The sequence below is a fragment of the Sinocyclocheilus rhinocerous genome, unplaced genomic scaffold (genome assembly GCF_001515625.1).
Source record: "Sinocyclocheilus rhinocerous isolate Xijiao unplaced genomic scaffold, SAMN03320098_v1.1 scaffold1319, whole genome shotgun sequence".
Taxonomy (NCBI): Eukaryota; Metazoa; Chordata; class Actinopteri; order Cypriniformes; family Cyprinidae; genus Sinocyclocheilus; species Sinocyclocheilus rhinocerous.
Genome location: NW_015650691.1, coordinates 252,140 through 275,507, shown reverse-complemented (window position 1 = coordinate 275,507; position 23,368 = coordinate 252,140). Strand labels below are relative to the sequence as shown.

Below are 23,368 nucleotides of genomic sequence, written 5' to 3'. Positions count from 1 at the left end.
AGAGGAGACAAGAGAGCAGTGCATTTATTGATTTATTTACTGTATATTGCTCCGATGACCAGTGTTGGGGAAAGTTACTTTTAAAAGTAATGCATTACAATATTGCTTTACTCCATAAAAACTAACTAATTACGTTACTTAGTTATTTTTTATGGAAAGTAATGTGTTACGTTACTTTTGCGTTACTTTTTAAATCTGGACAGGGCTTGCTTGTTTGTTTTTAAAATAAAAAAAGTTATATTTTTGTCAAATATAAAAGCCTTTTCACACTAAAAGTGAAATGAATAAGCCTTGAGTTGCATTATTTTTATTCATTTTGAGGAATACTGAATCTGTTTTTTTTTTGTGTGAGAGATGAATTAATGCACATTCATATTTATTTTAGAACTACAGTAATATCTTCTGATTTCTCTCAACATGGGGACAGGAGAGCTGTCAATCAATAAATTGGAAAAAAAAAAGTAACTTGCGTTACTTATTTGAAAAAGTAACTCCGATATTCTCTTGTAAATTAAGTAGTAATGCGTTACTTTACTGGTTACTTGAAAAAAATTTATCCCATGACAAGTAACTCGCGTTACTTGTAATGCGTTACCCCCAACATTGCCGATGACCCCTTTAAGACATGTGCACAAATAGTACTCCAAATAAAGTTAAATTATCAATTTGTTATATCAGTAAGTCTCGAGCTATATGTCAGTAAATATGTTAATAGATTTGAACTATACTTAGTATGAATTAAATGCATTTTAATTATATAAATTTTTTACTACAGGAAACATAATATCTAGAAATATGTTTAAAGCTATTTAGCTCAGCCTTACACAACAGTGAGTATTTTCCAGGGCTGCAAAGCTTAAACCCATCAACAACTCCTCTGGAAGACAATATTCTCTTTCACATTTTTTTTTTTAGTGATCCAAGTGAAGGAGACATCTGTGTGCTCTAGGCCTGATGGGCCGGATACAGACGGGCATTTCTGAATTGCTCTTAAAGTTTTGAGTAACCAGGCCAAGAGCGAAGGACAGGGTGAGAATGAGAAGGAAATGGCCTCTCCAGTGGCCGAGCACAGGAGGCAGGTCATCTCCTCTCGTTCTATAAAGCTCTGTGATTATTCCTCTGGCTGGGAGCAGCTGGTGTGGAACGTGAACTTTCCGGTAAATTCCACCAAGCGGCTGCTGATCCACAGGCTTTATCCTCTTTACATAACTACCCCCAGATTACCATCGCTCCCACATTGCTTGTTATTTTCATAAACAGGCTCTGGTGACCGTTCCACCACTGATAGACTGGCCATGTGTTCACAAACACACACAAAGTAGAAATGTGCTGAGATGACAGCAACTGGCTGTGGTCATGGTACATGGGTTGGTTAAAGGAAAAGAGAAGTGACAAGTTGCTCAGGATTGACTTTATGTATAGTTTATGTAATAAGTTTGACCATATAATAGTAATGAGACAATGTCATATACCATGTACTTATATGAAAGGACAGTTTCAACTTGTGCAATAGAATGGAGAAGTTGTGAATCTGTATTTTAACCACTAATATGCTTGTTTTTTTATATAATCTTTTCCAATAGACTGGCTTGTGTTTGTCATGTATATACTGCTGTTATTTTTCTTGTGTTATATTTTAATGCGGAAGTAAGCTGTTTTCTGTCAATGACTTCCGGTTCATTAGCCGCTGTAGGGAAATAACAAGAACAACAAAGTGTAGTAAATGGTAAAACTGTTTGCACTACGAGCCAGTGTGCTCATAATTAAGATAATACATTAAAATAATATGGCAAGACATAACAGTTTGCAATATCAAGCAGCAAAACACACAGTTTTGAACAGCTAAAAATAGCTGGAAGCAGATCACACAGGAAGCCAAACACATTAAATTTATAAATGGCCGTGCCTGCTCCTACAGGAAAAATAAGGTGGATAGCATTTTTTTTATCCTTATATTGATTTTTAGTTCTTTATGTGTGGATTCATATAATTTCCTACAGTTCAAGTAATGAGGGTTGTCTAAGTAAGTGTAAACTCCAGAATAAGTCAGAGACAATTCTATGCGATGCCGTATGAGCCAAAAGTGAAGTGAATCACACAAGAGAGAACAAAACTTTTCCCACAGACTTTATCTAGGTCAGGGGTGTTAAATTAAACTTAAAAGAGGTCCAGTCTCTGTATTTTCTATCCCAGTCCGGGGATAGAACTTTTTTGCAATAGTTATACATTTTCATGTGATCAGCAGCTTTACTTTACTTTATAAAAGAAAAAAAAAGTCAAAATATTCTTGTGTTATATTTTAATGCGGAAGTAAGCTGTTTTCTGTCAATGACTTCCGGTTCATTAGCCGCTGTAGGGAAATAACAAGAACAACAAAGTGTAGTAAATGGTAAAACTGTTTGCACTACGAGCCAGTGTGCTCATAATTAAGATAATACATTAAAATAATATGGCAAGACATAACAGTTTGCAATATCAAGCAGCAAAACACACAGTTTTGAACAGCTAAAAATAGCTGGAAGCAGATCACACAGGAAGCCAAACACATTAAATTTATAAATGGCCGTGCCTGCTCCTACAGGAAAAATAAGGTGGATAGCATTTTTTTTATCCTTATATTGATTTTTAGTTCTTTATGTGTGGATTCATATAATTTCCTACAGTTCAAGTAATGAGGGTTGTCTAAGTAAGTGTAAACTCCAGAATAAGTCAGAGACAATTCTATGCGATGCCGTATGAGCCAAAAGTGAAGTGAATCACACAAGAGAGAACAAAACTTTTCCCACAGACTTTATCTAGGTCAGGGGTGTTAAATTAAACTTAAAAGAGGTCCAGTCTCTGTATTTTCTATCCCAGTCCGGGGATAGAACTTTTTTGCAATAGTTATACATTTTCATGTGATCAGCAGTAATACTTTATAAAAGAAAAAAAAAGTCAAAATAGTCATCATGGCTAAAGCTATTGAGCCAAAGCTGTTGTGTATAAGATTCTTTCTCCAAAAACATTAAGATATTTCATCATCAGTTGAGCCAAACTGGATATAAATATTAAAATGTAAGATCAGCTGTTTAATCAGGACTATTAGCATATTGTTTTTACATTTTAGCATTAGCAAAAACCAAATCACCAAGCTAACTAGTAAATTCAAAGTATCTCTTCTTGTTTTTATACAGTCTGCTCCTTGCCCATCCATGCTAGAAATGATATAATTCAGGGGTGTCCAATCCTGCTCTTGAAGAGCGAAGGTCCTGCAGAGTTTATTTTCAGCCAGCTCCAACTCCCTTGCCTGGATCTTTCTAATAATCCTGAAGACTTTGATTAGCTGCTTCAGGTGTGTTTAATTAGGGTTGGAGCTAAACTCTGCAGGACACTGGCCCTCCAGGAACGGGTTTGGATCAATGCCAGTTAGAACATTGTTTTTGATGAAACGCTAAAATAATAATTCTAACTGTAGTTGAAAAATTTTGTGTAAAGGTTCCATTAATTTTTCACAAACTTGATTAATTTAATGGACTGAGTCAAATACATCTGATATTGCTGCATTCTTGTTTCTACAGTGTTTTGACAAAAGGATCAAGTTCTTGTATTGCTCAGCACTGCTGTTGTTAAAATAACCAAGTTATGATTTTGGTTACACTTTATTTCGATAGTCCACTTTAGACATTCTATTAACTATAAGTAACTTTGTAACTACGTCAACTACATGTCAACTAATTCTCATTAATTTGCAAAGTTTTAGAAAATATTAAGCAGACAGTCTACTAATACTCTACTAACTGCTAGTTGACATGTAGTTGCTAAGTTACTTACTGTTAATAGAATGTCTAAAGTGGACTATCGAAATAAAGTGTTACCATGATTTTTTTTTTTTTAATCAGTTATCGCTTTACTTTTTTAGCAAGGGAGAGAAGCAATGTACATGGAACAAAAAGGGCTTAAAAGCACCAACTATGGAGCTAGATATTAAAAATTACAACTCTAAGCACACTTATGGTGTGAACCGCTCTGTTGTTTGATTGCACTGCTCACTTAAACTGTAGAAATGGTGAGCCCATTGTCTCACAGTCCGGAAGGAACCAAGCTAACCGATGACCCCTGAACTAGGTTTATGCTAAAATCTCTGAAATTAGTTTTTCAGTAAATATAAATGATGCTTACATATGAATTTCCTTACTTATATGAGGGTGTCATGTGCTTCTTTGTGTGTCAATTGTTTTAATGGAGAAAAATAACTGACTAAAAAACAACTCCTTAATTCTGGGGGAAATGCAAATAGTACATGAATTTAGAATATAATAATTAGGCAACTTGCTCTCTATAGTCTAAGCATCTGTGACACTCACCAATATGAAATCAGTCTGGTATGTTGACAGCATGAACACGGAGATATTATGGTCTGCCAATGGGGCGATGACTGATTTTGCGATTTTTGTTACTCCGATTGGTTGAGAGCTGGTAGCGCTTCCACCCCCGGACACCACATTAAGAGCCAACCAAGTTGCATCGGCCACACTGAGATACTCAGACTCCGGCAGCTCTGAAACAGACAATAGAAACGAGTTACCAATAGTTTTGTTCTGTTTTCTTGGAAAAATAAGATTTTGTTGATGTTTAGCACTTTGAGAACATTAAAATGGTCTCAAAGCGAACAAACATGAATTTATAGCACTGGGAAGATCGGGACCAGAAAAATGTTCTACCACTTTCATGCTTCAGATTTATAATTCTCCAGAAAAAATATGGCCAGAAAAGCTGGCAACAAACTCACAAATATCCGGGGATTTTAAAATACCTGTACCCGTTTCGCAACACAGAGCTTCTGGTATCCATGGCTACAAACGGGTTTCACCTTGGTAACCAGTGTGTAATGACATGGATTCACTTAATCAACCTCAAAACCAAAGCCACTGACAGCTTAGCCTCTAGTAACCCATAATGGAAATGTGGGGGGGACCACTGATGGAGCAATATGTGGTCAAACATTGGCAGTGAGTCAAGCTACAAGGAATTATAGAGAATCTGTGATACTTTACATGACTTAATCTTGCCCCGCTGCACTAAACCCACTGCACTCTTAGTAAAAGAGTAACCACAAGACCTACCTTTAAAGCCATCTTCATCCACGATAATGGTGTAATCCTCCGGAGTTTCGGTTAAACTAAAGAACTTACATCTGGAAAGAAGCAAAGAGAGAAAGAGATGGAAATTATGAGCCAAGGAGGAGCAGAGTAATGAATAGAAGTTAATAACATATTCCTGAGAAGCTTCTATGAACATTAATTTACTCAGCCTCACAGAGATCACAGGCCGCATGCAGGTCTTTTGCTCAGGTTTAGGGATTTGAAAAATTAAACTTTGACGCATTATTGAATGGACAATTTTGTAAGTTTAAAAAGAGAGAGAGAGAGACAAGCAACAGGTCATAACTAAGGACCAGAAGAACATCATAAAGAATTTAGACAGTAAGTACCATTTTCAAGAAAAGTTTTAATTTAATGATGTAACCACTGATCTATAATAGAGAACACACACACACACACACACACACACACACAGTCATTATACAGATCAGTGGATGTAACCTAGAAGTAAAAAATTTTTTTTCTTTAAAGGGAAAATGTCATTTTTGTATGTCAATGAACAATTCATAGATAAATACCAAACAGTCAATTGCTCAGGCTTAGGGATTTAAAGTTTTAAACTTTAGTGCACTGTTTCTGAATGGACATGAAAGATAGAAGAATAACCAAGACCAGCGTAGAGAAATCCCAAAACTACTAACCTTAGAAAAAGAACTTTAATGATTCTAAAATGTCACGTGGTGTAACCATGCAGTAAAAAGTTTCCTTACACTACGAATACATAAGCTTAAGTGTAAATATCTTAATCATTATTTTCATGTATTATAAATATTTTTGGTCACACTTTATTTTAAGGTCCAACTCTTGCTATTACAAACCATTGCTATATGACATTTATCTCAAACTACTAATTTACTGCTTATTAACGGTTAGTTAGTAAGGCAGTTGTTAAGCTTAGGTATTGGGTAGGATTAGGAATGTAGAATATGGTCATGCAGAATATGTGCTTTATAAGTACTAATAAACAGCCAATACGTTAATAATAGGCATGCTTATAAGGTTTTCGAGGAGTTGCGCCATGTGACCATATGTGGGGGTGGTGTGGCTATATTTGCCAAGTCCCTCCAGAAATTGTCAGTTACTGTGATGACTTTGCATTTTATCCTCACCAATATTAATAAGCTGTTGTTAAAATACGTTTTTCCCTATGAAATAATAATAAAGGCTTATGCAAAATCTAAAGTATTTTTCATTTTAAGAAACTCATTCTTTTTTTCTTTATTATGATATCAGGAGGACAGCCATGTCACCCTGATGTCATAATCGTATCAAATTAATTCTTATATCAAATTCTCTAAATGAATCATTCAGGAATATAATTGTTCAGCTAAATGCTGATTTTATCGGCTTTTCACACACACAATATAATTTATTTCCCCAAAGATGACAAAACAGGAAAAATATATCTGTGCTGAATGTGCCTGTGCAAATATAAGCCTACATACATTTCTGCATAAATGCTAGGCAGCCACAGCTGGCTCATAACGCTACGTGTGCACCCCAAACGGCTCCAGACACCAGGTAAGAGGGGTCCTTATTTATGGGCCTGCCCACCCACAGTGTATCATTTTGCCTCTGGGGGAAAGCAGGTGACTTGTTGACTCTGGATAGCAGCATCTTATCTGATACTGCCAAAGTGGTGCTGGGGGGGAAGGGGGATTTTTTTAAAGGGTTTTGCAAGGTGTCGGACATTTCTGGTGCTGTGTGATCATTTGAAATCCCCTTCAGCCTAAAGGTGAAATGACATAGCATTGCAGTACAGAAAGATATCTAAAGTATGGTATTAATGAAGTACTGCTTGAATTGTTTTATTATTTAAAGCAGGGATAGGAAAATAGGAAATGCTCAGATGCTGTGCAATAGACTCACTTATTTTTCTATGTAAAAATCCACCTTTCTGCAGCACTAAGAATTCATTCCGCTTTGAGCTGAATTTGAGTTACCGAGTGTGGAGAGAGATTTGATGGATCTACACTAATTTGAGTCCTGAGATGAGCAAATAAATCAAAGCAATAATCATAGAGGCAGGTCTTATGCCCTTAAATCAGAACAACAAAACATCTCCATTGGAAATCTTCAACAGGCTATGACTCACTCGCTCAGAGTCTCTGCTCAGAAATGTGCTCCTAACAACCGTTCCTGAGGTCTCTGAGGACAAACATTGAAACTTATTTTCAAACGCACAACAAAATAATTATTGATTCCAGCATTTTATCTAAAAATATGTTTGCCGCTTCCTTTTTATTTCCATTTTTATGGGAGAATCCCTGAATTTATAAGCCGTTCCTGTTTATCCTGTAATTTTGCTGGAAATAAAGACTGCTTACCTGAAGTCTAAAAACATCACACTATAACATCACCCAGTGAAAGCCACTGGGGGAGAAGAACAATTTTATTATTATTATTATTATTATTATAGACAACACAACTTGTGCAATTGGTTCACACCAAAATGAAACCCCCTCATGTCCAAAACTGTAAGACTTTCTTTCTTCTGGGAAACACAAAAGAAGATATTTTAAGAAGTTTTTTTTTTTTAAATAAAATATTTTTTGGTTCATACAAAGCTTTTATTTACTTGTTTGTTGGTTTGTGAAAATCAACATTCAAAGTCTAAACAAAATCAAAATGATTCGCATTTTACTCCTGTACCATTATGTATTTCTGAGTAAAATGAGAAGAATGTAGGCCCATACTTGATTTTATCCACTGGGAATTGATTGTATTGTGATATGATACAAACTAGAAGAGAGCCAGATGGTTGGAGGGGTTAAAAAACATGAAGTCTTGTTGACATCAGCCGAAAAGGAGTTTCAGAGGTGGAGCAAGTTAATACTTCTTGATTTAGCATTACAAAGACATTTTGTCTTTGGAATAACGCGCACCACAGAATTCTGTACAAAAAGTCCAAATGCAACTATTAAGAGAGTAAAAAGGCCCAGTTATTATTATTATTTGTTGTGATGACTGTAATGCTTAATACTAGGCTTACTGAACTTCCAACAGATAGACACCTGAAACATTGAAAAATATATTCTATTTTTAACAGGGTTTCTGTTTTTGTTTTTTGAAGGTAAATGTAAATCTTTTATACCATTTTAAGCTAAAGACAATTTAAGCAATAAATTGAAGGGAACATGACAATATGTTCTGTGAATGTAAATGCGTAAAGAGACAATAAGTTTAGCAACACTTCAATGTTTGAAAATACAACTTCCAATGGATCTCCATTACCTTTTACTTTAATGTGTAAATCATTTCCACCATACCTTCTGATCACACTGCAAAAGTGATGCTCTTTCTTAGTAATTTTGTCTTTTTTTCCAGTGCAAATGTCTAAAGATTTCTAAATCCAGATATATTGAAAAGCAAAATGACTTGTTTTCTGGGAAATTGATTAAAATAAAGTCAGTTTATGATTAAAACTGTAAAAATATTATGAATGGGGCCAGAGAAAAATACTCAAAAATACTCACTAATTCAAAGGGAAAACTAGTTTTCATACCCCATTGACAGATATTTGTTCTTGTTTGAAGTATACACTCAATTTCATTACATTTCTCAGACAACAAGACTTAAACCGTTCAGTTTGCACCTCAAGTAAACATTTTTATTTAAGAAAGTTTAGACACACACACACACACACACTATGTTTAATAAAGCACTAATATATTTAAATATATTTAGTTTTTTGTTTTGTTTCAATGGTGACATTGCATTTGGTTAACTGTTTCATTGTATCTTACTGAGTAAACAAAATCTCCTAGCTGGACAAAGAGTGAAACCCAAGGGCTGGCAACAATGTTTCAAACTGTAAGCAACTATTTCCAGAGCTCCCCTTGTTCTGTGCGCATTCTGCATCACTCTGAGACACTTCACAAACAGCCACTAAATAAGTTGATTCAAGCTGTGCCTCTGAAACAGAAAAACAAGTGTATCCCCCTATCCGCATAAAATTGTTTGCCAAGTCAGAATCAATTCAAAGATTCAAAATCAGAAAAGAAGCCATATCATAAATGCTATTTCTACATGAAATTGCATTTGGATCCCCAAAAAAAAAGCTCTTAAAATGGATTTCATGGCCTGCTGGGCAAGACATACAGCACTGAATACAATAGAAAACCCTGAAGCAATGCTGTTCGCTTTTTACTGTGATGAATCTTCAATTTGCAAATTAATAACCCTGCATTTGTAGGCAGACCTTGAATGTTTTTGCTGAGACGTTACTTTGCGATTTTCAGTATTTTTCCTTTCGATCGGAGGTGATGTCATCATTGCTGTTCCAGGCTCTGAGTCATGACAAAACATCTTTGATCTCTAAAGAAAAGTTTCCGATTCAAACATGTCCAACTTGTTGTCGACTGATGTTTTTTTTAAATAGTCAAAGCCAGTATCTATCACACTTAGGCTACTTGTTTGATATTTGCTTAACTGGAGTCTCTTGAATGCAGCAAGACCTTTTCAAAACAATATGCCGAACATCACAGCCATTACAAGCATAGAACCAATAAAGCATTCTGAACGGTCCTAGAAAATTAGATTTATGAAACGCAAGAGCAAGTAAACATGCAAAATAAAAGGGGACTGATGGGAATTAGGCCCCTGATTTAAACCACTGCATTTTTTAAAAATAAAGACACTAAAGCAGACATTTAAACTAACCACTTTAACTCCAGCTAGAGGCCTTTGTGTGTGTGTGTCCACAGCCTAAATGACCGAGCAGGATGTTTCTCCCTGAGGTTCAGACTCCGGAGCCGGACTGGAGATGTGCTCACACACTCTGCTTATGCAAACACAGCAAGGGGGCATTTGAGGCTCTATGAATGGATGGTCTTTCACAAAGACCCTCATCTGAGGGTGTATCAGTATGAGAGAGAAAACAACTGCAGAACGTTACCAGCAGCAATGAATGTGCATTACCAAACACAAAAGGTGGTTAAAGCACATTTCTGTTCACAGGCAGTGAGCCTATGCAGCAAATGCATGCAAATCATGTTCAGGCCACAACTTTTCCTCTCCTCTTCCAGTTGTTTACAGGTTTTTTTTCCCCACCAGCGCCACTGAGTTTAGTTCAAACGGATCTCTGTCAAACTGATCAAAACAGGTCAGCTTTTCATTAAAGCACCGAAAGGATAAGCTTCACATCAAGTCATCAGGATGCCCCCTTCATCTGTATCAAAGCCGTGATGCTGAATACGTGATCGTGCATTCAGCATCACAGACGGGGGGATTTAAAGCAACATCCACCTCCGTATCTTTATACCGCCGCACAAGAAGAAAAACAACCCCGAGCACGTACACACACCCCTCTACCGTCGAACCAACTTCAGCAGCAACCGCACAGACAACCATTACCGCGAAACAAAACACCCATGACCGCTTGCTTGATGATGTCATGCGCCTCTTGCATGGAGCAAATAGACATTTGGATTAAAAACGTAAAGAAGCGCTGGAACCGCATCTGCCTCTCATAAGGGGTGCGTAGCGGTAAGCTAATGTACCGCACAGACAACCATTACCGCGAAACAAAACACCCATGACCGCTTGCTTGATGATGTCATGCGCCTCTTGCATGGAGCAAATAGACATTTGGATTAAAAACGTAAAGAAGCGCTGGAACCGCATCTGCCTCATAAGGGGTGCGTAGCGGTAAGCTAATGCAATTCCGCGTCAGATTCTTCAAGAAGACATTTAACGGACAGTCATTACAGGCTTAACACAACGCAGACTTGATTCGTGAAGCTACTTACCTTGTTTTAGAGGGCAGAAAAGCTAGTTTGATTAATCCGTGAGTGCAAATCTGGATGCCCTCTTTCGCTATACTTGCTACTTTTAAACTGTGCTCTAAAATGTGCAGCTCCATCTTTTGCGTCTTCTCATTTGTGGTACATCTAAAAAAATATAACTGCCTATTCCGTTTTCATAAAACAAGAAAGAATAAATAAATAAATAACTAGAGCTTATGGTTAGGGCTTTAAAACCTTCAAACGGAGCGGAAAGGAGGGGAGAGAAAAGGAAAAGTTGTCTGTCGAGGAAAAGAGAGAAAGAGAGTAAATTGGGGTGAAATAAAAGAAAGCACAACGAGGTAAACGGGAAGGGAGAAAAAAAAGAGGACTGTCGGCCCCCGTGTTTCCACTCCGACAAAGATTGGAATGGGCCAGCAGCTGGTAACAGTGAAACAAACAACCTGTCACTCAAAAAAGGGGGCGGGACGAATTATACAGGAAGTGCATGTTGGGAAATATAGTTCAGCTATACAAAGTTAATCGATAAACATTTTTTTTAAAATTAAAAATGTAGTCATATTTGCGTAAGATATGCCATGCATTTATTTATTTTCCTTTTTTAAATATAAAATCAATTACAAACTCAAAATATGTGACAAAATTTCAGCACTTTATTCAACTAAAATTAGCAAATCGTTTCTTTAACAGAGGGGCATTGAAAATTGGCTTAAAAATGTGCTGGACATTGAACTTGTTTTATATTTTGGCCATGGCCACCGCTGACATTTACAGGACAAAACTGTTATTGATGGGCATCCTCTCCCCAAGACCAATGAGTGGGTTATTTGAAAGATCAGTGGTTCCCAACCCTGGTCCTAGAGGCACCCCAACACTGCTCATTGTGCATGTCTCCTTTCTCTGACACACCAATTTCAGGTCTTGGAGCAGGGGTGCCCAAACTCAGTCCTGGAGTCCTGCAGAGTTTTGCTCCAACCCCAATCAGTCACACCTGAACCAACTAATCAAGCTCTTACTAGACATACTAGAAACATTGTAGCAGGTGTGTTGAGGCAAGTTGGATCTAAACTCTGCAAGACACTGGCCCTCCAGGACAGAGTTTGGCCACCCCTGTCTTGGAGTCTCTACTAATCAGCTGATGACCTGAATCAGGTGTGTTTGATTAAAGAGACATGCAAAACGTGCAGTGTTGGGGTGCCTCCAGGACTAGAGTTGGGAACCACTGCGATAGATGACCTTATACCTCCTTCATCACACGGACAGGGACAATGTTGGTTTGATATAAATTTTGATCATTTTACCCACCACACAGAAAATTTACTTTAAGATTTTTTTCTTAAAAAGTTTTATTAAAGTAGTATTTTAGCATTAAAATGCCTGCCTTAAAATTGTTGTTTGCTAGACTAAAGGTGACCTAGTTTAGCCACTAAAATACTAGATTATAAAGTATGTGACCTTTTCTTGAGCCTAAACATCTTGCTAATCATTCACTGTGTAAAAGATGTGATGGGGGATTCAATCAATATCAATCTGTCCTGTCTTTTTCTAAACCAAAAAAAAAGTAGGTGGAACTTTTTCTTTTTCAAGATTAAAGATTAGAAGTGGAATGAAACCAGATGTTGGAATTTTATAACATGAACGGGGGAAAAAACAAAACAAATATACATACAGTAAGCAGTAAATCATTTGTACATGTAGTAAATAACCATCATGACACCCATTAATTGACAAAGTCCTGGCCCAGGGTGCATCATCTTATACAAGAAGGCAGAAGTTTAATAATTCACAAGTGCTGTCTGGTAACCAGGGACGGTGCTGCAGAGCGTCATAAAACAACAAGCATTCTTTGTGTGCAGCTGTGATAAGATCCCTGGGACACTCTGATCTCTCACAGGGACAGGCATTATTCAGTTCAAAGGACAGCACTCCTCTTTAGACGCTATTCCTTTCAGCATTACCACTCAAAACACTGAGTGGCAAGCTTTGGACTTTTTTAATATAAATAACAGGTATGTCTGTACTTAATGTTCTTAAATATGTAAAATTAAAGAAAGGACATTAGTCCATTAATAGCATTTTGAATGGAGAATCTTTAGTTTCATAGTCAAGAAATTGTTCAGCCAGCATTGAATATTTTCCTTCTGTAATACCCTTTATAAAAAATTATTTTAATAAGGAAAGGCTAAAGAACCCTAACATCATATTTCATAGTTCATCTCAAGGATCAGTTTTACACCTTTGTCATTGAAGACAAAAGCAAAAAGCTTGACTATTTGCGTACCGACTTAATACATTAATACTAAAATGGCTTGTAAAAGTTAATTCATCAATTAATCTAAATATTCAAGTGAATAAAATCCTTGTCTATTGTGGCTTGGCCTGAACAATTTATCTTTCCCAACCAGACACTTTATGAACAAATGAAAACTACACTAAGACTTTCCCCAAAGAGCAAACACTACAATAGAACATTCAAGCACTCACAAATTAAGGCTTAGTTACACGCTCAAAGGCAGCTTGTCAAAGCAGAAGTGGAGCACTAAAAGCTGCATTCTGCAGAGAGAATCCTTTAATCTGAACCCCATGACCCACATGAAGTCCTGAGAACCAATCTCCTGCCGGCATGACACAGGATATGTGGCTTTGAGATGTCAAATCATAATGTTATCCTCTCTAAGGTGAGCTCTAATAATGAGAAAACTGTAGTTTAAATGCCAAATTATATTCTCAACTGTACACTCGCGTTAGGAGATATTTGGGATTTCACATTGGTTCACCCTTTTTGAGAAAAAAAAAAAAAAAAACCCCTTCAACCACACAGATCTTTCATACTTAATTTATTGAAAACTACACCACAAAACACTCCAAAGCAAAAGCTTTTCAGATTTCCTGTGAAGTATCTCTTCACCAGCACCAACTGTTAAAGACAAAAGCAAATTGTATTCGTATTGAAAGTGCTAATACAAACTGCCAATGATACCGCTTTAAGTGAATCAGGTGTTGCCCTAAAGACAACAAGTTTATTTCGCAAAAAACCTTGCAAAACATCTCATAGGGCACTGATGTAGGATCACAGCGTTAAGGGTCGCCAGTAAAAAGAAGTGGCTGACCCCCTTTGAAAGTGATCCAAAGATGTGGAACAACTCTCACCTTCCAATAAAAGTCTGGCTGGGAAACCCTTCACTCCAACGCCAAACCTGTAACAGCATAAACAATTAAACGCGTACAACCTCCCATTTTGAGTTTAAGTGCATTTAAGGAAATGTTCCTAATAAATCCCAACAGAAATACAACTGAAGTGACTCATTAGAATGGGTTTTAATTTTTGGTCATGTCCACAGCAAGTCAGGAACCATGTATCCTAAAAGCCTTGGTATATGACCAAATTTATCACGTACATGCAACTGGGAAACATTCAAGAACAGATGCCTTACTTTTCATCTTGCAGTACTGCAAGTACGATCAGCTGCCAGCATTAATTCTTCAATCTAGTCAAATGGGACCTGTGGGCACAACACGAACACGTCAGGATTATCAAGACACACCGAGCTATTGAAACAATGTCACAAGGCTTCTAAAAGGAGAAAGTCGCAGCGTGTCGTTATCCTCCCCAGAGAGCGTCTTGGATGACTGCGGGGGGTTGTAAAGGGTTGGGGCATGCGGAGTATGTGGGAGAATGGAAAGCACACCAGTGACGGACCCCATTCCACACTAGAGAGGCTGTGCAGGAAAGTTTACATCAAAAACAGCTTGGGCTGCTTGATTAATTGAAGTAAAACCAAATGATCAGACACTACAAATACTGTAGTCCAACCATCTTTACATACTAACAAAAAGCACTTATAAACTCCGGAAGAGGCCTTGTCTCGACCACCGCCAGGACCCAACAACAAACGTAAGGTCCAATAAGAGCAGGGGGTCGAGGTTCTCTAGCACTGGCATTTGAACATTCCAGTCAGACATACAACTGGATGCAGATACCAACAGTGCTGACTTATGTTATTTCTAATAAGCCATTTTAACACTACAAACCTCTAACACACCGCCAATCACCAAAAAGGGGTGTTGCGCCTTCTAGTGGCCATCCTTCAGATCACACCTACAGAGTGAAAATTTACACAAGTGAGATGTTTGCTCTTTGCTATGCCTTACAAATTAAGGTACATCCTTTAAGCTCATTGAATGTACTGCACAATTTTCCCACAAAGCTAATGATATTAGCGACATGGGTAAAGCGATACTACAGACTTTATCTCAGAGGCATTTCCAACGACTACGCTCTACTGAGAGGGGCAAGTCGGGATAGACCTCACTTTAACAAATCAGTTTTCCAAAATGCATTATGATGCATTACGCCTTCTAGTGGACATCCTTCAGATCACACCTACAGAGTGGAAATTTAAAGTGAGATTTTGTTCTTCACTATGCCTTACAAATTAAGGTACACCCTTTAAGCTCATTTAAATGTACTGCAGCGTTATCCCACAAAGCTAATGATATTAGCGACATGGGTAAAGCGATACTACAGACTTTATCTCAGAGGCATTTCCAACGACTACGCTCTACTGAGAGGGGCAAGTAGACCTCACTTTAACAAATCAGTTTTCCAAAATGCATTATCAAATGGAAAAAATTATAAAAGTAACATTTACCATTAGGAGAAGCTTCCTCAGGTACAAATTATGCATTAAGTCACAGGATTATTCACCCACATTGTGTTCTGGAGCCTGAAAGTAGAAGGAAACATTAGAAAAGAACTTAAGTGTGTCTACACTTAATCTACACTTAAGCATAATGAAAGGAGTTTGAGTGTTCAGAATGGCACATACTCTTTCATGGTTAATAAGAGCAGTTGAACATTAATGCCAATCATCATTACAAAACTTTAATTCACATTAGCATTATCAAATGGAAAAAATTATAAAAGTAACATTTACCATTAGGAGAAGCTTCCTCAGGTACAAATTATGCATTAAGTCACAGGATTATTCACCCACATTGTGTTCTGGAGCCGGAAAGTAGAAGGAAACATTAGAAAAGAACTTAAGTGTCTACACTTAATCTACACTTAAGCATAATGAAAGGAGTTTGAGTGTTCAGAATGGCACATACTCTTTCATGGTTAATAAGAGCAGTTGAACATTAATGCCAATCATCATTACAAAACTTTAATTCATCATTATCCCAATAAAATCTTACCTGATTGCCCAGTCCGTTCACAGGAGGACCATTAATGTCATCCGAAACCTGAAAGTGCACACATCTTATTTGAAATAACACGTAAACGATAAAAACATGCACCATTTTCTGTGGTAAAATGTCTCTTCTCAATAGTAGCACTGTTATTTGGTGGCCACAACAGTGAGTTGCAAGAGAAGGGAATTGTAATTTTTGCACTGCACTAGTTCCTAAGCCCATTATGACTAGACCGTGACTAGTACGGTGCACTTACTTTCGAAAAACCAATCCAAACCACTTACCATACTACATCTGTTGGTTACTACACACTTCAAACACCATGGAGATGCCTAAGAATCTCCTGTTTGGAGAAATAAAAGAACATTAGTCTTATCGCCTCAAAGTACAGCAGTAGAGACATGTTGGGAATATACCAGGCCTCATTGTCATCACTGCAACGATTCTACAATGATGTTAGCAAACCTGCCGATTTCAGAAATTCCGCTTTTGATTATCTGCTTGGCAATCTACCAGATCCGATAAATCTTTAAACGCGTGTCCCCCACAAAGACCAAATCACCCACAATGGATCAATACAGTGGAAGATAATTAATGCACTTAACTACAAAAGTAATCTGAAAAAATAACTTTTTAGTTCAGTAGCTTTCTCTATGCACACGAGTCTGCAGGAGTGTTCACCACGTGGTGTAGGCTACTACTCGCTAGAACGTATTAGAAAGTCTTTGCATTAAACCTATTTAATGTTATCATAAACTTAAGAGAACACAATCTAGATAACTGAAATGCTGAAATAACAGACACAGATATTTAACAAACAAGTACCTATTTTTAAGCCAGCCTTCTTCACGAACACTTACAGGCGGGTTGAAGCTGAGAAGGACACAGAAAGAAAAGCGTCACGTTTTATATCTGACTTTACGACATTTTACGGCTCTGCGCCCTCCTCTGCGTTTCTGTGGTAACGTTAAGCAATCAAAACCGACAAATCTCTTTATATTACACTGGACCAGAGCCGTTGAGTTTCTCAACGGCTCTGCACTGGACTAAAGCCTGAAGTATTCGAGAAAAAAAATGCTTTTTAAATAATACAGTAAACGATGTTACATTTATATGGTATATTTTCAGCTAAAAGTGTGTTGAGAGATTTAATTTATAAATGGATTATTCCTCTGTTTAGCAGAAAAATAATCTGTTGTCCATCTTTTTTTTGTAATTGTATGCACAAAGATTAGATAAAAAGCAATTAAAACTATTCAGTTGCTTGTTCGTTGATATAATAATAATAATAATAATAATAATAATAAATGTAAGAAAAGTTCAACAAATGCGAGACACGTGACCTCACACTCACTAATTTTCGCGCCAGTGTATTCACGCAAGTACGCTTGACCTTTACTACTAACCTGTGTGACTGGCATATTATTCTTTCATTATGGGGGGTTGTATGTCAAGAAAAGAGATCCCTGATGAAATTTATAGATATTGGTCTGCTGTAGCATCTTCTCTTCGCCTCGGCTGGCTTGGAACGAATAACGTGAGGACGGTTAGTGCTACTAGCTAACGATAGTTAAAGCAAAGTAAAGATTAGAGTAACGTTAATTTGTTTATTATTGAACAAACGAGCTAGCTAGTATGCTGAATGTAATAATTAAGTTGGTAGTAAGTCAGTTAGTATGACTAGGTGCGTGGTGATATAATTAAACAAACAATTTGTAAAATAAAATGTAAATGTCATCAAGTAACTGGCTAAGTTACCATTTTCAAATTGCTTTATTTTATTCAGGAGATGAAAGCGTGCCAACTTGCTCTTTTCCCTAATCTGTTGAACTCCTCAGCTGTAGAAGAAGATATACTTGGCCTGGAGGAACATCTACGAGAGGTACTGAATCCATGTCTGTAGAAATGTCAACATGATTGCTTGTTTCCTGTCATGTCTGTACTAGTCTGATGTGCAGCAGAGCAACTGAAGTGTACTCTTCAATCTCACTTTTGATATTTGCTATAAGGTAGCTCTGGTATGTCACTTTATTGTCACTTCCATTTTAACCAGATCTGCATCTCTAGTTTGCAGTTAGTGCATTCACAGTGGTCTCTTGAGTATATCATTACATACTACACATAGGAAAAATTAAATCTTTTTGATTCCATATTTATATCAGCAGTGTAGAGGGAGATTGCAAAGAGCCTTAAGTGAGATATTAAGAGCCTTAAATAAGATATTAAATGGTTAGTTAGTCTAGGTCTAACCTGCATAATACAAATGTCAGCCTGGAATGCAAGTTAAAGGACTAGACAAATGCTTTGTTTTATAGTTTCACCTGACCTGGTTTTAGAAACTTTTTAGGAATATAGGATCAGGCCGAAGATGGTTTGACCACCTCGTGCAACCTCACAAGATTTTGCATGTTAAAAAGCTAATTCTGTACTTGTTTTAAACATTAATTGGTGTTATCAAAGTTTATTTGATATATAGAGTCCAGTTTATGATTACATAACAGTGCTCTCAAATCGATTAATTGCAATTAATCGCATCCAAAATAAAAGTTTGTTTACATAAAATATGTGTGTACTGTGTATATTTACATGTGTATATAAATACATACACATACATGTATATATATCTGTTGTTCAGATATTGACCAATATTTATTTTTAATATTTATTTTCATCAGTGTAAAAGTCTGGAAATAAAAATAACATCAAAAAAGTGTGGGCTTAAAGGGTATATACACCATAAATGTATATTTGTGGATTTTTCTTATGACAGGGTGCTGATGTCTCAAGTGGTGATGAGCGCGGTCGGACGCCTCTTCATGTGGCAGCAGGAGAAGGCCATTTAAACGCTGTTCGCTTCTTGCTGCAGCAGGGAGCAGATGTGAATGCCACTGACTGTTATGAAGAAACTCCACTTCGAGATGCCATACGCTGCAAGTACTTATCACATTTGTGTGCTTTACTGGATGTAAATTGCATAACAAGGTCAGAAATGAACTTATCCATTTAAGGGGGAATATTTGCCCCCTGGAATTGATTTCAATGGGCATTTTCTGCCTTTGTATGGGCAGTTTCTATAATTACCTTATTAATTGTTTCTGTGTTGTTTTTATGTTAGTTAAATGTAATCATTTACTTAAATATATTAGAATAATATACCAAAACAAAAGCCATCTTTTAACTGCAAAGGTAGAACAGAAACCACATCTGACATGGCATTTATGTTTATTTACACAGACTGTTTAATGTTGCTCAAATATGGCTTACATGTATTTTCACTACAAATGCATAATATACAGTAAATAGACTACATAAAGGATATCAATTGTATAAAAAAACAGGAGCTCCTTACATGGTAGGACTGCAATTTTATGACTACATTTTTGTTGTTGATTATTGCTCTTGATATTGTAAGAATGATTATTAATGTTGATTAATAGATTACATACAAAACATGTTTTTGTGTTTGGGGAAACAGCCCATCATACTCTGGCTATACAGTTAAACCTTTATTGCTTTTTTTGCATTAGAAAATCAAGACTACATATTGCTTATTAGTTGCTTGAAAAACAAAACTATTTAAGTTAAAAGCTATTTAAACGGGGAGTAAATTATATACAGAAAGCAAGCATAAAACACTGAAGCACTTTGCATCTAACGCAAATTATGCACACTTGAAAAAACTCCTTTTCTAATCATTGAAGCTGTCTACACTGTGCAAAGTATTTCTTACTTTGAATTTGCACTCATGGTTTATAATGAAATAATTTATGAGAGTGCAGAATTCAGTCAGTGATTTGCCACTGCATTCATAAGTTCAACAGAAATATGTGTGATTGGTTAAAATGCTGCCAAAAAAAAAACACATAAAAAGAAATGTGATGCAATGTGAACAGATCTAGATGTAATGCCACAGTCAACCACTTTTCACATTTCACATCAATCGCAACAGAAATTGTGCAGGGTTATATTTTTGCCCCAATCCTCTGTTAATTTCCAACCCTGTTGCATGCCCACGTTTACTGATGAACCTTTTAAATCACTAGGAGTTTGGAGGTGGTGGAGCTGTTAATTTCTGCAGGGGCACGTTTGGAAAAATCCTCAGAGGAACTTGGGGTTGAGATGTGCTGGTGAGTGGGATTATGTTTTTATACAGAAGTTAATTTCACAAAAGAGGGCACTTGATAAAAGGTGTTAGTCTGATGAACATGTTAACCTTAATAGCAATAATTGTAGTCTTCTCAATTTGGATTGTGCTTTTCAGTCTTGCATTCCTTGGAGACACAGAACAGATGGTGGCGTGGAAGAAGGCTGGAGTCAGTTTTAATGTTTCTGATGCTCACGGTCGAACTCCCTTACATGTGGTGAGGTTTTCTCAGAGATGTTAAGTAAATGTTGTTCCTATGATAAGCATCTAAGCCTGGCTCATCTTTCTTCATTTGCTTAAATAGGCGGTGTGTACCGATCAACCTGAAATGGTAAAGTTCTGTATCCGCAATGGATCCGATCTTGAGGTATGGACACAAAGTTTAAAACATGGTTAAAATGGTTAATCTCTCAAAAGTTTGGACACATACATTTTTTGGCCAATATTTTAGAATAATATCAAGTTATCAAAACACTTAATATGCATGCTAGGTTTTCTATTAGTCTTAAGGCAGTTCCCATATGCTAGGCACTGTTGACTGCTTTTCCGTCACTCTTCTTTTCAACTCGTCCAATTCAAAAAATGTAAATTAAATTCTAACTTTTTGTTGGAAAAGTCATACTGTATGTATTCACAATTGATATTGTCTATTATGCCCCTTTTTACAAGATGTAATATTGGTCTTGGGTGTCCCCAGAATGTGAAGTTTCAGCCCAAAATACCCAACAGATCATTTATTATAACAACTGGAAAATTTCATTTTTGGGGTGTGTCTACAAAAGAGCTGTTTTGGAGTGTATCGCTTTAAATGCAAAAGAGCTGCATATTCCCACCCCGTTTCCAGAAGAGGGTGTCGCGTATACATCTCTCTGCATTGCATATCTACAGTACAGCAATAAACAGCCAGTAGAAGCAACATAACTGAGGGCGAGAGAACCAGTGTTTAGCCGTACATATAGGAAGCCAAATGTACTGAAAGTGGGACGAAACAGAGCTTGCGCCGCGCATGACCTGTCATCAGTGCGGATCAATGGACCGAGCTGCGCGACCGAACAAATCTCGTGCTACGAATGGCGCGAACTAATCTATGGAGCCCCGCACATGACATGCAAGAAAAAATTAATTGTGCCCACGATTTACTAATTCGTTCCCTTGATGTACTAAAACGTGCACACGATTACTATTTCGTTCCCTCGATTTGCTAATTCGTTCCCTCGATTTGCTAAATCGTTCACTCGATTTGCTAAATCGTGCGCACAATTTACTAATTCGTTCTCTCGATTTATAAATTGTGCACATGATTTAGCAAATCGAGGGAACGAAATAGCAAATCGAGGGAACGAAATAGCAAATCGTGCACACGATTTTGCCTATTTTTTCCTGCATGCCATGTGTGGGGCTCCGTACTAATCTCACAAGCGCGTCGCTGATCAGTTAAAAAATACTTAATGTACGCACACAAATACGGTTAAAATGCTAAGCACTATAACGACTAGAGGTCGACCAATAAATCGGTTGATTTTTGACATTTTTTTAATTAATCGGCACCGGCCGATTGTGCTGCAAATTAGGCCGATTTATAGGCAGGTGTATCTGTGGGCAGCTAAGCGTTGTTGCGGAACACCGGAGAATCTCTCTCTGGCTGCGTGAGAGAGATGGAGCAACTCACACTCTGCAGCCGCTTCTTGTTTACACACAGCTTCAGCTAATGATGGCAGGGCAAAACAGACCATTTCGAAAGTGTAATTACATTTACCCTACTAGAATTGATGCTGGAAAATGATCATATTCATAAATGCAACAAGTCATTTGAATGTGAAAGTAGAAACATGCAATTCAGATGAAACTTCTGTGCTGATTATAACGTGCACGTTAACTTTCCTCATGAAATGTGTGTGTAGGTCCCCAGTGTTAGCAGTTTTTTTATTATAATGAAAGTGATTATATATATCAATACTCCTAGATTGTTGTGTGTTCAATTAAATAAGCTGAGCGAAACGAACTGCTTTAAAATGTAAAATAAGATTAAATTTGGTTTGCCAATACCCTACACTGTGGTAGATAATTGAGCTGGTTTTCTGCATCCAGCCAACATCGTTTGGAGCTTCTCGTGTTCAGCAAATAGTAGGGCTGGGTATCGAGTTCGATACTTTTTAGGCACCGACCGAATTGCCTCGATACCATCGAGTATCGAAAAACGTCTCGTCGTTCGGTACCAAATTTCGATACCTAAGGGGTTAATCTCATCAGCGTCAGTGAGCCAATAAAGGCCCGGGTATACTTCACTTTCCGCGTTCCGTTCCGTCTCGCATTCAGCCGTGTCCGCACAGCTTTCAAAGTATACTCAACCGCGGATGAGTGCAGACGGACGAGCTCAACACAGGCGCAGTTTGACTTGCGCTCTGTCTCAACTTTCACCTCGCGCATGTGCTGTTGTACGCGGACCGTCCGCGCGGTCTCAAAAAATTGCCTGCACACGGACGGGGTGCACGGCTGTCCGCGAGCCCTCCTGATGACGAAAATGACGTAATGTGGACGCGGACGGCCTAAGTATACTTTGGCCTTAAGCCTGCAGCACTAGCCGGTGTGTTCGACTAGAAGAGGTACGGCGCAGATCGATCAGTGTTTGACATCCGCGAGAGAGATTCGAAAGCGCACGGAGCAGTCTGCTCTCTTTAGCTCTCGTGGTACTGTAATACACCGATCGGTCTGCACAGTCGGTCCGCGTCAAGTCGAACACACCTACTAGTTAACAGCAGTTACACTCAAAGATGTGGCGCACACATGAGGCTATAATGTGAATGCGTCCCAGCCCCCTTAGATGTAAGGCTACATTTATGCTGTTTATGTTTTAAAATGAAAACGATCCTCATCATACTGGCGTTTCCACTGCGTTTCAAGCCGGCTTTCCACTATCTCCGACAAACGACAAGCAACAGAGATTGCCGTCTAACAGGGCCGGATTTACGCATAGGCATTCTAGGCATGTGCCTATGTTCGCTCGTCCAGGGGGGGGCCCAAACACAATGACGAGATATATAATATTTTTGTTATACTTTGGGCTATCTACAACAGTAAGAGAACCAAACCCCCAGAAGACATTGAGCAAATAAATATAACAAACAATTGGGTAAAAAATGACA

The 23,368-nt window shown here is 37.6% G+C and overlaps 2 protein-coding genes and 1 long non-coding RNA gene across 5 annotated transcripts in view; 1 reads left to right on the top strand and 2 right to left on the bottom strand.

The window, feature by feature from the left end:
- Positions 1–11,314, bottom strand: part of castor2 (cytosolic arginine sensor for mTORC1 subunit 2) — a 20,870-nt gene extending 9,556 nt beyond the window's left edge. The window contains exons 1-3 of the mRNA XM_016517287.1: positions 10,892–11,314; positions 5,103–5,173; positions 4,344–4,537 (exon numbers count right to left, since the gene is read on the bottom strand). Coding sequence (XP_016372773.1) covers positions 4,344–4,537; positions 5,103–5,173; positions 10,892–11,004 — 378 coding nt within the window. The 5' untranslated portion in view covers positions 11,005–11,314. The remainder of the gene's footprint in view (positions 1–4,343; positions 4,538–5,102; positions 5,174–10,891) is intronic.
- Positions 11,315–13,707: 2,393 nt separating this feature from the next.
- On the bottom strand, positions 13,708–17,024 carry LOC107712144 (uncharacterized). Of its 3 annotated transcripts, none has more exons than XR_001636770.1 (8): positions 16,907–17,024; positions 16,338–16,424; positions 16,085–16,132; positions 15,538–15,612; positions 14,918–14,984; positions 14,320–14,388; positions 14,036–14,082; positions 13,708–13,802 (listed from the first exon to the last, which is right to left on the bottom strand). It is a non-coding gene; the product is annotated as an uncharacterized LOC107712144 (long non-coding RNA). The 3 variants fall into 3 exon arrangements; XR_001636769.1 differs by having other exon boundaries at positions 15,582–15,612; positions 16,366–16,424; positions 16,907–17,019; XR_001636768.1 differs by having other exon boundaries at positions 16,366–16,424; positions 16,907–17,017.
- Positions 17,025–17,450: 426 nt separating this feature from the next.
- LOC107712143 (L-asparaginase) overlaps positions 17,451–23,368 on the top strand; it is a 7,906-nt gene continuing 1,988 nt past the window's right edge. Inside the window, exons 1-6 of the mRNA XM_016517288.1 lie at positions 17,451–17,627; positions 17,868–17,963; positions 18,852–19,015; positions 20,125–20,208; positions 20,343–20,442; positions 20,530–20,592. Of these exons, the coding sequence (XP_016372774.1) occupies positions 17,517–17,627; positions 17,868–17,963; positions 18,852–19,015; positions 20,125–20,208; positions 20,343–20,442; positions 20,530–20,592 (618 nt within the window). The 5' untranslated portion in view covers positions 17,451–17,516. The remainder of the gene's footprint in view (positions 17,628–17,867; positions 17,964–18,851; positions 19,016–20,124; positions 20,209–20,342; positions 20,443–20,529; positions 20,593–23,368) is intronic.